This window comes from Exophiala spinifera (assembly GCF_000836115.1).
Source record: "Exophiala spinifera strain CBS 89968 unplaced genomic scaffold supercont1.6, whole genome shotgun sequence".
Lineage (NCBI taxonomy): Eukaryota > Fungi > Ascomycota > Eurotiomycetes > Chaetothyriales > Herpotrichiellaceae > Exophiala > Exophiala spinifera.
Genome location: NW_015622518.1, coordinates 2,833,150 through 2,845,400, shown reverse-complemented (window position 1 = coordinate 2,845,400; position 12,251 = coordinate 2,833,150). Strand labels below are relative to the sequence as shown.

Sequence of the window (12,251 nt, the reverse complement as noted above, 5' to 3'; positions counted from 1 at the left end):
AACTGAAGGAAGAGCAACATACAAGGGAGAAGGGGCTACGCTCCTGGAGCAAACCCCGGAGAGATGTTCCTCTTACTTGTTCTACGCTTGCGTATCCCGGAGCTCGGGAGTTACTATCCCCCATAGAAAACCAGTACAGCAAGATATGATATCTCTATGCCATGAAATTGGTCATTTCCTTGGTTCAGCACGGAAGTTCAAACTCAATGCTACTTTAGGTGACAGCACAGAATGTCAATTGTGCTGAGCAAAATAGCGACGAAGGAGCCGTTGATGGAGTTTGCCCGTTTCTCCACATAGTACCAATGGTCCATCTTTCAGCAGCTTCCCGTCCAATTTCAACATGTGACCGTTGTAGCTGACCACGCACCTCCGTTCCCGCGTATGCCATTCACAGAGATGACCATGGACCTTGCCAGTTGGAGCTGGGGAAAAAACGATCTCTCCGCGAAGCATCGCTGGTTGAATAATCATCTCGTCGATCAACTTCGCTGGGAGAACAATTCCTTCTCCGAGACATGCCGTTGGGAAAAGCTCGAAGTATCGTTCCTCGTCGCCATCAATTCGAGCTAGGATGGCGCAGTACATCAATCTTTCCCGCAGCTCATCGAGCATTTCAATGATGCGCTCGTGTTCCTCGAAAGGCCCCGAATTTCGACTGGCCCAGTGATACAATGCAAGAACGGCCGATTCCAGGGGCACCTGTGATTCATGAACAATCTGGTCATCCGACTTGAGGACCTCTTTGAATTCAACGAGCCACTTGCTATCGTGGATCTGGACCATTGGTGTCTCATTGCTCGAGTGGAAGATGAGGCTCAATGGTTGTTCCTCGGGGGGCATCTCAAAGGATGATAAGAGAGTTTGAATTGAGTGACGGAGCCCTTCGATTGACTTTTCTGAGTCTTTCATGACGTTTTCGTTCATTTCGAAATTTCGATCACGACGACTGAGCAGTTGATTATCGACAATGTCAGTTGCCTTCTGAAATAGGGTGGCGTTTTTGGATTACTCACCGAGAGCCACTGTATGAGAGTGTCTCAACTGCGGTCCTTTCTGGGAAGGTCTGCGCTTTTGTCGACGGGAGAGTGTAAGGTGGAGGGGAGAGATAAATAAGGACTGGAGAAAAGGAGAGTTGAGGGACGCAGACACGTTGAGGTTTAAGAATATTGCTCTCAGGCAGTAACTGTTCTGTCTGGCCTGAATTACTACTTCAAGGATGACCAAGTGACCATCTAAGCTCCGTACTACTGCCAACAAGACCCATAACCAACACTACTCTAAGCCTATTCTTAAGTTGATCTTGTGCCTTACGAATCTCCTAACTATGAGTCCTCGAGAGAGTGAGAAGACTCAGCATCGGCCAAGTAAGCATGTGAGTAGTGCTTGTGAGGGTTGTAGAAAGCGAAGAAGAAAGGTACATTGCTTGATTATCTAAATAAATGATCGTGACATTTAACGGTGAACTAGTGTGATAATGAAATCAAATGTGGTGAATGTAAAAAGGCAGGATGGGAGTGCGAGAGAGGAACAAAAGATTTGAGGAGAAAGGATTCCCGTCAGAGACAGGCATCGTACGCAATATTACTGGGGAAGATCTTACAAGTATGTCAGGATAAGAACAGTCCCGAGTTCGTGAGTCTCATGAATGTCTTGAGCTCTGAACCCTCGTATGAGGATATTTGTAGGGAGCTCAACGAACCAGTCGTGAGGCCAAATGAAGAGTCTCCGAATGACTTTCAGCAAGCACAGACAGTGTCGCCTTCCAACCAACCCAACTATAATGAGCACGGTTTCCAGACGCCCCTTCCGGACATGTACCCAACCACGGATGCAAGGACCATCAATCAGCAAAGGATCAGTATTGAGGCATTAACACTCTCGTCCATGGAGACTAGTGTTGTTGATCCTCGGCACCTGCAACCATATCCATTCTTCTCATAGTCTGAGAAGTGCAATAACTGGCTCATATTCACTCGGAGCGCAGGGAATGTCTACTGAGCGGGAAGCCCACCCACAGATCCCTTCACTGGTTGCTCTGGTCTACCTCGATTCAAAGGCGTTCGAGCGTTCGACCCGTAGGACAGCTGACTGAAAGCTTCATCACGAGGTTGCATCTCCAACCAGTCCACATTATCATTGGCTGGTTTGGCTGAGATAGATATGGTTGCTGCAGCTGCCATAGTGATGATGGTGGTGATGGTAGCGCCAAGTCTGTTTCTGGGAAATGAGGAAAGTGGATTTGAGCAAAGATCATATCTGCGTGGCATTGTTGAGAGTCGTGGGCTGGTCTTGCGTATTCTTGTCTTTCTGTCAAATAAGAGACGCATTTACAGCAATCACATATACCACCAAACATTGTGATTGAGCACGAGCTCACCTGAATGCTCGTTCATATTAGTGTTCCAGTCAAGTGCAGTCTTCCTCAGCACTGTTGAGTACCGACGGTGTTAGTCATTTTCTCACATCCCGGAGGGGAGGGGAGGGTTTCCTTTTCGAAGGATTACTTACCGAGAGCCACTGCATGAAAGGGCCTCAACTTCTGTCTCTTCTGAGGACGTTTGAGGATCCAGTGCCCATTCTCCTGAGGAAGGAGGACCCTCTTCTGCCTTCCTGTACTTCTCTATCGTGGCCCAAGGCTTGAGACAGTACCTTCCCATCCGATGATTTTCTTCATGCTCCTTCAGGCTTAACCCCAGATAAAACATTTTTATCCAGATATCATCTGTTGATTTCCGACGTTCGACCTCGTTCCATATCATCGGCGTCCATTCCAATATAACAGAGCAGCAAGAAATGACGAACGCGTAGTCTAACGAGTGTATATGGCGCTCCTCGGTCGACACTATTGCGTCAGCTAGAGTGGCGCTCATCATTCCGTGTTGATGGCTTGCTTCTCGAAAGGTGTATAATGTCTTCTTCAAAAGTTCCTTAAGTAACTTCCTCAAACGATCCTGTTTTGCAGCGTCCATTATATCTTTCAATTCATCTTCGATCTGACACCGCTCGGGGGTAAACTGAGGGTCAAGATCTTTGCCTGCGGGCATGATGTAGATCTTCGATACTTTGGCAAAGTTGTGCGGTTTCGTGGAAGGGAGAATAGTAGTGTTTCGAAGCTGCAATGTTCAGAGCGAATAAGTGTAAGGTGCAGGAGAGCGTAGGACGGGAGGACAATAAGAGAGTTGGGTTGGGCAGGATGCCAGCCTTTGAAATATTGAAATGGTTCTTTGTTCGCTGAAGGGGATGCCTACACATAACTATAGAGCTATGGGAGGCCAAGGAATGAATCTCTGGTGGCTGGTATACAGCCTAGATGTTGATACAGGATGTAACGATTGGGGAATCCTTTGCTTATCAGGCAAATGAGCCTGAGGGTTGTGGAAAACTGAGAAAGAGGGTACATCGCTCGATCGTTGTATTGAATATGTAGCAATGCCTTAAGCTATACCTAATAAATCTTGTGTCAGCCATCGGTAATCGCAAAGCAAGTCATCTTCCGAAAAGGCTGACAGCAATGAGGAAAGCAATCAAATTGGTTATCTAATCAGTCTGCTGCCTTTGGTGGGCTCGAAAGCCAGCCTGCGATGGCGTGCTAGTTCTTTCTCTACGCTCACGACAGCCACTGACGATCGTCGAATACTATGAATTGAATGGAAAATTACTAGCTAAAGTCTCGTCGCAAGGGGAAAGCAAGATGATCAACGTCGAAGGATGCGAATGATCAAGAGGCGCTTGTTCTCATCGATGAACCTCTCAAGACACACCATGCGTGCGATATTGCCCCCTTTCTGACCCAGTCCATCTGGAGAAACTCTCCAACATAGGGATAGATAGTAGCAGAAGACGGTGAAGATAGACAAGATTAGGCCGCTGAAGACTGCCTTCGAAAGGGGAGGCATCTCATGAAAGGATTCATGATGGAAGACAACCAAGTACCACTGTCATTATCTTCAAATTCGGACGTTTCCTCCCCGTAGGTGAGAGCCGGTGTCAAACCCGGGAGAGTTGATGATTCGTAGGCTGGTGGGTTGTCGTAACTCAACTTCAACGGAAAATGCTGAAGAGCGTAGTCTTGAAATGCTTGAAGTTCTCGCCTGCTGACGGATTCCAAGGACAGTGATGGCGCCAACACACTCAGTGCAGGCATACAATGAAAATGCCGTGCATAACACAAAGTTGCTATTTTGTACTGAGTAGATCCATCAGAGCTGAGGCGGGACGGTAATTCCAGTTTGCTAACGAGGTGTTCCCGGGGCTGAAAATGGCTCTGTATCACGTACCCAGCCACAAGGAGCAGCAAATTGCGGGTATGATTGACCGTTTTCTCGCCTTCAAGTTCGGCGTGCACCTGAGAAGAGTCGCTATGAAGTTCAGCGTGTAGCTGAGATATCAATTCCTCAGCCTCCAGTGACTCTGACCAGTCCTTCAGAAAGGAGGGAATGCCTTCACAAAGACTGAGCGCGACAATAGCTGCAATACGTTCCAAGAAATGGCTGTTATCCAAGCCTCCCAGTTCAGCTATCACTTCATCGCGACGAGATGAGAAGCTTGTGAATAGTGATAAGCTAGTTAGACGCTGATCGTCCAGGTATAGAGGAAACTCAAAGGCTAGCTGGTTGAAGTCTTGAGGTTCCTCGTCGATAAATTCCACGCGCGTATCGTTGAAGGTGTCCAGCGTCGAGTCAGCATCTGTCAAGGAGCCCGAGGTCGATACCTCAGTATCCGTCAAGGTCTCCAGCGTCGATACCTCATCAATCATGGGTTGGAAAGCTAAAGCCTGTGAGTCAGGCCTTGGACGTTCTGGATTGGCTGGGGGAGGGCCAAACTCGGTCATTTTGCAACGGCAGCTGATGATGAAGCTGTTGGAGAAAGGGCAGAAAGATAAAGAGTGGGAGGCCGTCCTGGCGAGGGATATCTGGGAGATATATTTTATGTGCGCACGTTGACTTGAGGAAGACAGAATTCAGGGCAAAACATGATGAGATGTAAACCCTTGTCTACCCCTTGACAAAAGCAATATAGCGCGCAATGCTGTCGAGAGGCACGAGCGCCACCTCAATATCTTGCTGGGCCCCAGATGAACTTGAAACTCTGAATGATGAGACGGTTCTAATCCGTGACCCAATCGGAGAACCAGGAATGGTGTGATGAACTATACGCTGATGTCAAATGCGTTGTAACTCCTGGTGCGATACTGGTTTGACTTTCCAATTCGCAAACCAACAGGTCTAACAGGGTGCTAAGAGTAAGGGATGTTCGAGGCTAGGTAGCAGGAGCCTGGACGCAAGTTCTCGTTCAAACGGTCACTAGGAATGCTATGGTGACAAAGAAGAAACCCTATCAACCCCAGGAGGAGATCTAAAGACGCGCAGATATCTCATGAATGGACTTTACAGTGACACAGAATATGTACCAAAGCTGCCCTCAATTCTGCCGACACCCCGTCAACGAAGAACAACCGCCAAATGGCGGGAGTTCGCTTGTCAAACCTTCTTTTCGATACCTTCGAGGGTCTGCATCGACTGGTCGAGAGCTTGATCTAGCTCATTGACCCTCTCATTCATCGTGGCAAATGTTGTCGTGGAGTTAGCTCCGGAGTGCTCGTTGGACACGATCTGTTCGCGACTCGAGGATCTCCTCATAGGCAATTCATGGCCAACGTGGCCCATGTAGAGGTGTCGTATCTTGAAGTATAGTGTCTTGAAAAGTTCGGTCTTGAAAAGCCCACCCAACGCCAAAAGGACATTGCTTATCAAGAGCTGAATCTTCATACGTGAGTAAATAAGCGGTATCATGAAAATTCGACTTACTGCAAGCCACAATATCTTCCGCGGACCGAATCTCTGAAGCCCGAAGGCGACAAGATTCATGACAAGAGACACAATCGATTGATACAAATGATAGGACATTACAACGCGGGTCTCGTCAGGCCCTGTAAGCCACAGTAGTTTCCCTACCCAGCCAATCGAATAAAGACAACAAAGTGAGATGGCGAGGGTGTAAAGAAGCAAGCTGGTGAATGCACTTCGTCTGTGTATGTGGTGTCATCAGCACTATTCAAGCAACGGAAGAGGAACACACACCTCCAGACAAGAGACGATACAAATAAACCAACCGCGGGGATGCTCGACAATATTGTCACATTTCGGACGACGATCCGATCATATAGTGACTTCCCTGGAGATTGAACCAGGCCGTATACCTCCCCAGCCTGCTGAAGCGGTTAGATGGTTGTCCAACGGAGCCGGGACGAAACTCACAAAGAGAAAATAATTGAAGAAAAGAGCCACGTGGGCCACAAGGTGAGGAATGGAAACAAGCTGCGGTGCTGCTCGGGGGATGACGATAAGAGCAATTTCAAAAAGAATTTGGCAACAGCCATTCAGAAAACATAAAATACGGCTGATGTGTCTCAGTGACAACTTGGTCCAAGCCGTCACAACAAACACTATGGTGAAAAATACACTGACCACGCTGCAAAGCCACGCGGGATCTTTCATCGAAGCTGTCATGATGTTGAGCTGCGGTTGAGTAAACGAACCAATAAGAAGGATGAAAGGACAGTGCAGAGGAAAGAAGGCAACCAGGCAACAAGGGGTCATGCAGGCGAAGGGATCTTTATCTACTGGTTCTCTAGAGGGCGTCTAGAGGAGTGAAATAACCCCTAGACCAGTCCTCCAAGGCGGAACGCGAAGTCTGGTGAGAAAGGGTAGCATCACCGCACGTCCGTCATGTGTGGTCTCTCGATAGCAATAGGAATCTCGAAGAAACAAACAAAATTACTAAAACCCTGAAAGCTTAGATTAGCAAACTCGCAAGTTGGAGGTCTGCTCCCTGGCTAGTGAGCTAAAAATGCAGCCTTTGCGGTCGCATTAGCTCAACCACCCTCATGAAATGGGCTGTTTCCCGGCCCACTTTTGTCCTCAAACACTGTTGAGGACATAAGTGGTCCCCGCTCCTTCTGCTCTTTTGGATTTGTATTCAGCCAACGCTCCGTTACCAGGCCCAACTGACAGTCTCAAACGGTGAGAAAATGTATGATACTGGTGTCAACCCTGGGCCTATCTGTGCTGTGCGGCACATCTCAGGAAGGCAGGTCGAGAAGGCTCACGAATTGGCGTCGAGGGGACAGCAAGAGCTTTATGACATCTCGGATAGGGAAACGACAGTGTTTCGATCCTGTGTCTCCTGCGATGAACACTTTGCGGCAGTCGAGGTCGATATTTTGCCGACTTGGCCAACACCACTGTATGCGGTGTATGAACTTAATGTTCGATACCAGCCTTGTTGCCACTTTGCTTTCCAGGACGCCAGAATCGACCACGAATTCCAGTCAGAAATTCAGCTGATTTACGATACATACATTCTTCCAACGAGGCGCAAAATAGATGATGGCTGGTACGAGGAACCATCCTTACTCGCCATTCGAGCAGAACTGACCAAAACCAGCAGAACGAAGATTCCTCCTGCGGATGTTACCGACGCCTCCTCGACGTGCACGGAAAAGAAAAGACAATGTGTCCTAAAATGGTCGAACTGTCACGAAGCAGATGACCTGACCATTGAAAGGACCAGTGCCGATAGTCCCATTGTCCCGCCGGAAGCGGGCGAAGAGTCCAGCCCAGTCACGGAGACGCCCCGACAAGTTGCCTTAAGACACCAAAATCCTCCCATCCCCGCCGGGGATAGAAGGGAGATCGTCAAAGTCACAGAATCTCGCGCGCCAGAACAAGAACAGGCTCCGACAAAGAAGAGGGCAAAGAAAACGGTAAAGCAGGAGGCTGAGACCATAGTCAAGAGTGTTGAGCGCGGGATGGATAAGATTCGAAAACGACACCAGAAGGCAGAAAAGAGACGACTGAATGCAGAAAAGAGACAGCGGAAACAATCGAAATCTTCTACCTTGAACATTATGGATGCCCCCCTCTCCGACGATACCCTGCCAATAATCCGCTACAAGAGTCTGGAGGATGTCGAAAAGTTCCAAAACTCGGACCAGAGCGTCAGGCTCAAACAACTACGTGCATTGGAGCAACGTTTCGTCGCATATTCGCAGAAGGTGACCAAACGCGACTCCTGGAATTTTTGGTATTGCGCCGCAAGTTTTAGTTATATCCGTTATACCTACGGAGGTAAACTGGAACGAAGGGCGAAGGCAGTACGCGTGATCAACAAGGTTTTCCATCAACTATGGTTGCGCGATGGGCCTGCTGCGCTTATGTTCTTTATTGCTCTTGCCGGTAAGCAGAATGATAATCCGGGACGCAAGGCTGTGAGACTGACCGGCACAGAGAGGAAGAACACAATGTGTATAGCTTCAAGATTGTCCGACCAGGACCAAGACGAACTTGGGAGACACATCATAGAGGGTCTGGCTGGGAAACTAGAGGATCCTCCCCTGCAATATGAAATACCCGTTCCAGCTCTATGGGTTGGCGTTTTGTTGGGGATCACGTAAGTTTCTTCCGTATCTTTGTGCCACGTTGTACTGAATATAAATCACAGCTTCCAGGAAGCCTGTACGGCGCTTGAGATGAAGGCATTCGGCACGCTCGAGCTCCAGTCGGACTGGGAGGTGTGCCAGGATGGCCTGTATGAGCCAAGTAGTTACTGGCAACACTACCGCTACTTGAGAGCACGATCGGGATTCATTGAAGAGATGGAAGTTTCGGATGATGCTGCGGCACCACAAGCGAAGCGTCTTTGTCTAGAGGAGAACAACCAAGATGCTGAATCTGCTCATGATCACGGTAAGCCTGAACATCTGAAGAAACCTCTTGGACACTCATTTGACTTGATAGACAATCGAGATAGCGCAAATCTCTTAATTGTCAGCCCGGACGAAGAGGCGTCTCTGGCGCGTCCTCTGCCCTGTACATCGCACGACGAAGATGGAGCCTCCGACTCGGCAAATTCCACGCGCAGTCTTGACGATATTATTGAGATCGATCGCACGGCATCAGCTGGACATGAGGACACTCATCACCAGCCCAAGCGTCGCCGCCTAGATGGCGTAGCGCCGGTTGCATTCGACGAGCAGATTCCCGACACGAATTCAGGTCTCAGGCTCATCCAACCCCAGTCGGGCAATTCGATGGATTTCAACAACTTCACGCAAAACGACGTAATCTCGGAGACACAGTCAGCGCAACACCCATCGAATACACACCACGAGGGCTCTCCCTTGGATACCAACTCGAACGAGAGCAACAAGTCTCCAGACGTGCATATGGACGGAGTCACTATGGAGGTCATTGAAGATCACAGACTCCATGATGGCAGTCGAGATGAACATTGCTCCGGAAACGACGTCGCTAGGATGCCCATGAACTTTGCATCTGAACAAGGAAGCTTAGACGTACATTTGCATCAAAACGGTAATACGGCATCTTCCAATGTCCCTCCTGATCAATTTACAAGCAACATGACGGAGGTATCTGTCGACAAAACTACCCTACCTGAGCGATCAAATGGCTTCCCTTGTCGAGTGGGTGAGGAAGCGCCTCGAAATCAAATTCCACCTTCAACAGAGGTAGTTGAGTCTTCTAACATTCATGGTCGAGAGGCCGAGGCCGGGGAGCAGATAGCCGGTCTGTCAGTCCTCATCTTTCAACATTAACCACTAACGTGAAATAGGGACTGCATGGACCTCTTCAAATGAGACAACTACCAATGGACGCGAAGACAGCGAATCTGAGCCCGAAGAGGTGCGACGTAAACGGCGGCGTGTGGATGACGCCTGCACAGATGCCTTCGCTGACAGCGAGGATGTTAATCCTGGAACGAGTGTCCCTGACGACATGTTTCCCCGTGTTGCAGACAATTTTCCGAATGACGGCTTTGCCTCCGACGACTTCAATCCGCATATGGAGATGCATAACAGCTCTGGTCTGTCAGGGCTCGATGATTTCATGCTCGATTACCCCCTCGATCAGTTGTGGAATTTTGATCAAAACACTATGAGCCCGGGATACATTGACGCGTTGAACTCTATGGTGTTGCCTGAACTTTGAAGTAAAGTGGCCTCAATTAGGAACAGAGAGCGACGATCGAAATTGTCCAACTTTGTCATTCTCCGGCTTGTTTTGTATGGTACTAAATGGGAGTTGTAGTGTACTGAATAGTTATCAATGAGCTCGTTTCGGCCTTGGGATACACACACTCCATTCCGAAGAGGACAAGTACACCACCGACAACCAAGTTACAGGTCTGGTCAGCAGTCTCGTCAGAGACCAGCGTTCCATTGACTGCCCTTCCGATCACGAGCTCGTTGGACTCACTCAAGCTGGCGACTTCATCCTTGCCGTCGAATTCCTTCCTTGCCTGGCCTGCTTCATTCGGTCCTCGCTCTAAGTTTCCTTCTGGCTTGCGTATGGAGATAAATACAGCCATGCGATCTTCTCCCGGGAAAAGGAAGGATTCTGGGCCGCGCAGGGTGTAAAAGTCCGGACCAGAACGACGCTCGGCGTGGAGTCCCTGGCTTCTTGCTCGCTGGGCGATGTGATGAGGAAACTTGGTCAAAGTATTAGTTCATTGCAGTGTGAACACGCGGCCCCTTGCGTACTATAACTTTGTTGTATAACCGCATCACATTTCTCATTCCCTCCTGAATTAGTTCTGGTCGAGACAGAATCGGCAGTCGACTCAAGCCTTCTTTTCCTGCCACCGGAACCATGTCGTCTGCGTTAAGCCAAATAGACTCGACCGCTTTCCGAAATTCATCCGAGGGATTTAGATCGTACATATTGCGAATAGATGAAACGAATATGAACAGGAAAATATTGTGGGTGGAAATCATGCGTTTAATACTTTGAGACTATAATATTCCAAGCTGAGCCTCCACGGCAAGAGTGGATGATGAAAAGGTGGTCTTTTGACGTGGCTTCTGCTACGTTCGCGTGAAGCCGTGAACAGCTCATCCGTTTATCTGCCAAGCCTATTACGTGAGTACAATTTGACCGAGGTCACATGGTTAAACAGCATCCCACGAAAAGTTCATTACATAAGTCAGGTTCAGCACCTTCGACTTTCTGTTGCTGATTTCCTTCCAATAGCCGCATAGCTCGAGGGCGACGGCACCGCTGGTGAAGCTGTCTACAAGGCTGCCTTTCGCCATCCAGATTCCGGACCTAGATAGATAGGAAGGTCAATCAAGCTGTCATTTTGCGCGAGAGAGTCACATTTCGTACCTTTTATTTACCCTGTCGAGTCGAGAAGCCCATCCGTTCTAGATCGGTCGAACTTGGGTTCTGCATATGTGCATCCAGCCCATTCTCGTTAGAGTGAGTCTGTCCGGTGTCATCAGTATACTTTGCCTCCATATTAACATGTTTGAAATGCATGCAATGTGATTGCTAGTCGGTAAGGACGATAGAGACCTCCTTACCTGCTCAGCAATCCCGTTCGTGTTGGTCGAGGCAGAGTTATTCTGATTTCCTGATCTACCATTGCGGGCTGAGGCAGCAGATGCTGCTTGGCCAGTGATAGGCTGTGGTTGATCCTGATGAGGGGAGTGGTCTGCATTGTTTTGATTTACCGACATTGTGAATACGAGGGTTCTCGTCAGGAGTCGATTGATCGAGACAGGTAACCAGATTCTGGCGAGAGGATTCTGCCCATCTTTATACTTGCTGAAGAAGGTCGGCTTCGCGCTGGAGGTTTCGGCTACATTTGCGCGTCGATCAAGATTGCAGATATCTCAGAACGACCAGCGGAGACCCTTGTCGAAGACGATCGACCAACACCATCGCAACCCGCTCGTCAAGCTGCAGGATTATGTCAAAAAGAGAAGTGGCAGACCGGTATGCGACCTATATTGACGGGTCGTAGTGTGATTAAAAGCGTAGACTGAGACATGACCGCTTCGATAATGCATTGAAGGAGCTTGCTAGCAATTCTTGAGGCACAAAGGCACTATAAGGGTATGCATCTTGCCCCATGTAGAAGATGCATAGCTTCTAAGTTATCCGGAGCTAATGCAGTTTAAGGACGAACATTTTGTTTGAAAGTCTTTGGCAGAGATGTATTCTGGGCTCGTGGATAAGATCCAGAGCAGCATGATAGCATACCTTTGCTCCAGATCTCCTCCTGATGATTTAGTGAGGTGAGAAACCAAGGCTGGGGCCCGGCAAAGCACTCAAGATACGCAAGACACGCAAGACACGGAAGACACGCAAGACACGCAAGACACGCAAGACACGCAAGACACGGAAGACACGCATGATACGCAAGATACGCAAGACACACAAGAC

General features: G+C 48.8%; 5 protein-coding genes across 5 annotated transcripts; 1 reads left to right on the top strand and 4 right to left on the bottom strand.

The window, feature by feature from the left end:
* Window positions 1-234: 234 nt before the first annotated feature.
* PV08_09002 (uncharacterized protein) lies at window positions 235-927 on the bottom strand (the record flags this gene model as incomplete). Its single annotated transcript, XM_016383323.1, has 1 exon — window positions 235-927. One exon carries the CDS (start codon window positions 925-927, stop codon window positions 235-237), a length of 693 nt encoding a protein of 230 aa, XP_016234026.1.
* A 1,580-nt stretch (window positions 928-2,507) lies between these two features.
* PV08_09001 (uncharacterized protein) lies at window positions 2,508-3,047 on the bottom strand (the record flags this gene model as incomplete). Its single annotated transcript, XM_016383322.1, has 1 exon — window positions 2,508-3,047. One exon carries the CDS (start codon window positions 3,045-3,047, stop codon window positions 2,508-2,510), a length of 540 nt encoding a protein of 179 aa, XP_016234025.1.
* An 815-nt stretch (window positions 3,048-3,862) lies between these two features.
* PV08_09000 (uncharacterized protein) lies at window positions 3,863-4,834 on the bottom strand (the record flags this gene model as incomplete). The annotated part of the gene is made up of 1 exon (XM_016383321.1): window positions 3,863-4,834. The coding sequence occupies one exon, from the start codon at window positions 4,832-4,834 to the stop codon at window positions 3,863-3,865; it is 972 nt and encodes a 323-aa protein (XP_016234024.1).
* Window positions 4,835-5,483: 649 nt separating this feature from the next.
* PV08_08999 (uncharacterized protein) lies at window positions 5,484-5,870 on the bottom strand (the record flags this gene model as incomplete). Its single annotated transcript, XM_016383320.1, has 2 exons — window positions 5,484-5,759; window positions 5,811-5,870. The coding sequence occupies 2 exons, from the start codon at window positions 5,868-5,870 to the stop codon at window positions 5,484-5,486; spliced, it is 336 nt and encodes a 111-aa protein (XP_016234023.1).
* Window positions 5,871-7,033: 1,163 nt separating this feature from the next.
* Window positions 7,034-10,013, top strand: PV08_08998 (uncharacterized protein; the record flags this gene model as incomplete). Its single annotated transcript, XM_016383319.1, has 4 exons — window positions 7,034-8,454; window positions 8,506-8,750; window positions 8,802-9,590; window positions 9,637-10,013. 4 exons carry the CDS (start codon window positions 7,034-7,036, stop codon window positions 10,011-10,013), a joined length of 2,832 nt encoding a protein of 943 aa, XP_016234022.1.
* Window positions 10,014-12,251: the final 2,238 nt, after the last annotated feature.